The sequence below is a fragment of the Corylus avellana genome, chromosome ca11 (genome assembly GCF_901000735.1).
Source record: "Corylus avellana chromosome ca11, CavTom2PMs-1.0".
In the NCBI taxonomy this organism is placed as follows: Eukaryota; Viridiplantae; Streptophyta; class Magnoliopsida; order Fagales; family Betulaceae; genus Corylus; species Corylus avellana.
In genome coordinates this window covers 10,692,409-10,696,656 of record NC_081551.1, presented here as the reverse complement: position 1 = coordinate 10,696,656, position 4,248 = coordinate 10,692,409, and the positions used below count along the sequence as shown (strand labels likewise).

Here is a 4,248-nt window from a genome sequence, read left to right as displayed (position 1 = left end):
AGTCATCTGAGCTTATTTTATGCCCCCTTTTTTCTTTTTCTTTTTTTTTTTTTAATTTTATGGAAGAAAATGTTGGAATTTTTAGGAGCTAGGTTCAACTAACGAGTTGGTCAAGTGGATAGAACTGACACTACCTATCTTCCAAAAAAAATGTTTGATCCAAATTCCCAAACACATAACAAAAATCTAAACCTAATGGGGGCAAAAAGTGCACAATTTCGAACATGAGAAAAAAACTGACTCTTACTCCTTTAACAATTTTCAGAAGAACAAGGTATATCAGAAACATATGGAGCAGTAGATGTAAATTGTAGAAATATTGACCCCACTCATATGTAAAATATTCATTTGAGCACAAGACATGAGAAACTAACTATCCAACAAATAAAAGCTATCCCAAAAATAAAGGAATCAAAGAAAATAAAGACAAAGCAAACAAAAACAATAAAAAACAAACAAAAATGCCCTAGAACAGCTATAGACAAATATCAATATGTTCAATTTCTAGGCATGTTCTATGTATACAATCATGAGAGATCGCATACACCAATAGCATTCCTGAGATACTCAAACCTAGATCCATCTAGGGGTTTTGTAAACAGGTCAGCTAATTGGTGTTCAGTAGGCATAAATTCAAGAGATACCACCTGGTTCTCGACCAAGTCACGGATGAAATGATGACGAATGTCAATGTGTTTCGTGCATGAATGTTGAACTGGATTCTTTGAGATGTTGATGGCACTCGTATTGTCACAGTAAACAATCATTTTCCCTTGAGCAAATCCATAGTCCGCAAGAATTTGCTTCATCCAAATGAGCTGTGTGCAGCAGCTCCCAGCAGCTATATATTCGGCCTCGGCACTAGAGAGAGAGATGGAGTTTTGTTTCTTACTCATCCAGGCGACCAAATTTGTTCCCACATAAAAACATCCACTTGATGTACTCTTTCGATCATCAGCATTACCAGCCCAATCAGCATCAGAATATCCTGCAAGTTCAAGATTTATGTTAGTAGAAAAATAAATCCCAAAATTGATAGTGCCATTGACATACCTAAGGATTCGTTTAACTGCTGTCAGATGAGATTCCTTTGGATTAGCTTGGAATCGAGCACATACACCTACACTGAAAGATATATCTGGTCGACTAGCTGCAAGGTAAAGTAGACAGCCTATCATGCTTCTGTATAAGGTTTGATCAACGGATTTCCCAGCCACATCTGCACTCAGCTTAATACTCGTACTCATAGGTGTGCGAGTATGACTTTTTCCATCCAACCCGAATCTCTTCACAAGATATTTTGCATACTTTGGTGGAGACACAAAGATACCTTTGTTGGATTGTTGAACTTGAAAACCTGGAAAATAGGTCAATTCACCAATCATACTCATTTCAAACTCTTGCTTCATTTCTGTAGAAAATTGATGAGCTTGTGAGTCGATCGTAGAGCCAAAGATAATATCATCTACATAAATTTGGACAATGAGTAGTTGACTACCTTTCCTACGGATGAACAAGGTACGGTCAGCCTGTCCTCGGATGAACCCATGTTCAAGAAGATATGTTGTCAGACGTTCATACCAAGCTCTCGGAGCTTGTTTCTATCCATAAAGTGCCTTTTTCAACTTGTAAACATGATCTGGATAAGTTGGATCCTGAAACCCTTTTGGCTGAGCTACATATACTTCTTTTTGAAGAATGCCATTGAGAAAAGCACTCTTAACGTCCATTTGATACAATTTGATCTGGAGATGACATGAGATGCTCAACAAAATTCTGATAGATTCCAATCTGGCTACCTGTGCGAACGTCTCATCAAAATCCACTCCTTCAACTTGAGTGTATCCTTGAGCAACCAATCGAGCTTTGTGTCTTACCACTGTACCATGCTCGTCGGATTTATTCTTGAAGATCCATTTAGTGCCAATGATATTTTGATCTTTTGGTTTTGGAACCAAATTCCAAACATCATTTCAAACAAACTGATTGAGTTCATCATGCATAGCCGTAACCCAACTCTCATCTTCTAATGCCTCATTAACCTTCTTTGGTTCAATCTGAGAGAGATAACAAGAATAAGTGACTTGATTTACCACCCAGTTTCGCAGTCGTAAGCCTTCATTCACATTTCCCAGCAAATTTTCTCTAGGATGATTAAGTTTGACTCTGGAGGATGGTGCATGAGAGACCAAGTGTGGAACTGGTGAAGGAGTCATGCCTTCTGTATCTAAAGGTATTGATGTACGGACTACTAAAACATTCGGACTAGGAGGTTCATGAGTTTTATCAGGCATATCAACTTGCTCCCCCTCAACCTGAGGTTCTTCTTCTGCAAAATGCTCCTTGGTAGTTTCATCATCGATGACAACATTTACTGATTCCATTACTGACTTGGTCCTTTTGTTATACACACAACTGGCTCGACTTGTATTGGAATATCTAAGAAAAATTCCTTCATCACTCTTTGCATCAAACTTCCCCAAGTTCTCCCTATCATGAAGAATGTAACATGTACTTCCGAAAACCCGAAAGTATTTGACAGTGGGTTTCTTGCCTCGCCATAGCTCATATGGTGTCTTGGTAGTTGTTGGTCTGAGAAAAACTCGATTAACAATATGACATGCCGTATGGACTGCTTCTCCTCAAAAATGTTGTGCCAAATCCTTAGCATGTATAATAACTCTAGCCATTTCTTGTATGACTCGATTTTTTCGTTCAACTACTCCATTTTGTTGAGGAGTTATGGGGGATGAGAATTCTTGTCTGATACCTTGCTGAGCACAATAATTTTCAAAACTTGAGTTCTCGAATTCTCTGCCATGATCGCTCCGAATTCGCTTGATGAGACAGTCTTGTTCGTTTTGTATCTTATGAAACAAGATCTGAGCTTGTTCAAAGGCTTCAGATTTTTCTCTTAACAAAATTACCCATGTGTATCGAGAGAAGTCATCTACGATCACCATAATGTATTTCTTGCCTCCCAAACTGGCTGTCCGTGTAGGGCCCATGAGATCCATGTGAAGAAGCTCTAAGTTTCGAGAGGTAACAATACTTGAGATCTTTTTGTGAGGAGTTCTAGTTTGTTTCCCCAATTGACATGGGCCACATTTTCCTTTATCAGCCTGATGAATCTTGGGTAAATCAGTTGTGGCTTCTGTCTTTGAAATTCTAACCAGATCATGAAAATTTAGATGCCCCAACCGTTGATGCCCCAATTCTCCAGTGTCCAGGGTTGCCTTATTGCATTTTATTGGAGAAGTTGAGGAGAGACAATAGCAGTTGTCAACAGTGCGCTCTCCTCCCATCATCCATTTTCCTTAAGAATCAAATATGCTCATTCTTTCTTAGAAAACTGGACCACTAGATCATAATCACAAAATTGACTGATGCTCAATAAATTTGCCCGGAGTCCTTCAACATACAGCACTTCTTGTGGAGTAGGAGCACCGGAAATTTCCACAATTGCTTGACCGATCACCTTCGATTTGCTGCCATCTCCATCAGTGATGCTTCCACCTCCTTTGCCTTCTTTAAGCTCTTTAAATAGAGACTTATCACCTGTCATATGTTTTGAACACCCACTATCCAGAAACCACAAACAAGAGTTAAGCACACTTAAGGCAGTATGAGCAACAAGGCATAGATGATCTTTCTTTTTAACCCAGACCTGTTCCTTTTGAGGAGGAATTTGCACATTCTTGTCAATCAAATTAGACATATCTTTTATATCAACAGAATTTGACAAAACAGCTAACTTCTCACTAATAAGTTTCACTTGAGCAGTTAAAACTTTTAGTTGATTCCCAATTCTAGGTTCATCTAGTCTAGGGATATTCTTCTGAGACGATGGTTGTTTAGCCCTAATTTGAAAACAGCTTGGTCGAGTATGACCTTTGACACCACAGTTAAAACAAGTAGGGATGAAGTTAGTCCTTACCGAAACTTTGAATTTCAACTTATTTTTCTTGGTCACATCTTCTAAACTTTCTTGAGGTAAGCAAGAATTCTCAATTGCCACATCTTTCATTTTAGGTTTCACAAACATGATTTCAGAAGTGGTTGCAACATTTGAAGAAGATGAATTAACATGTTTATTAAAACCCAATCCAGTCCTATCATGTGAATGTTTCTGATTTCCTAACATTTGATTCAATTTATCACTAGAAAATTTCTTTTAATGATCATTCAAATCATTCAAGTCCTTTTCCAGAGATTTCACTTTAGCAATCAGCATGAGGTTTTCAGAAG

The 4,248-nt window shown here is 38.2% G+C and overlaps 1 protein-coding gene across 1 annotated transcript; it reads right to left on the bottom strand.

Annotated features, from left to right (window-relative positions):
* Positions 1-3,334: 3,334 nt before the first annotated feature.
* Positions 3,335-4,027, bottom strand: LOC132165056 (uncharacterized). The gene has a single exon (XM_059575562.1). The coding sequence runs from the start codon at positions 4,025-4,027 to the stop codon at positions 3,335-3,337; it is 693 nt and encodes a 230-aa protein (XP_059431545.1).
* Positions 4,028-4,248: the final 221 nt, after the last annotated feature.

Coding starts and splice junctions, on each gene's coding strand:
- LOC132165056 (XM_059575562.1), bottom strand. CDS start 4,027: ATGAAAGATGTGGCAATTGAGAATTCTTGCTTACCTCAAGAAAGTTTA.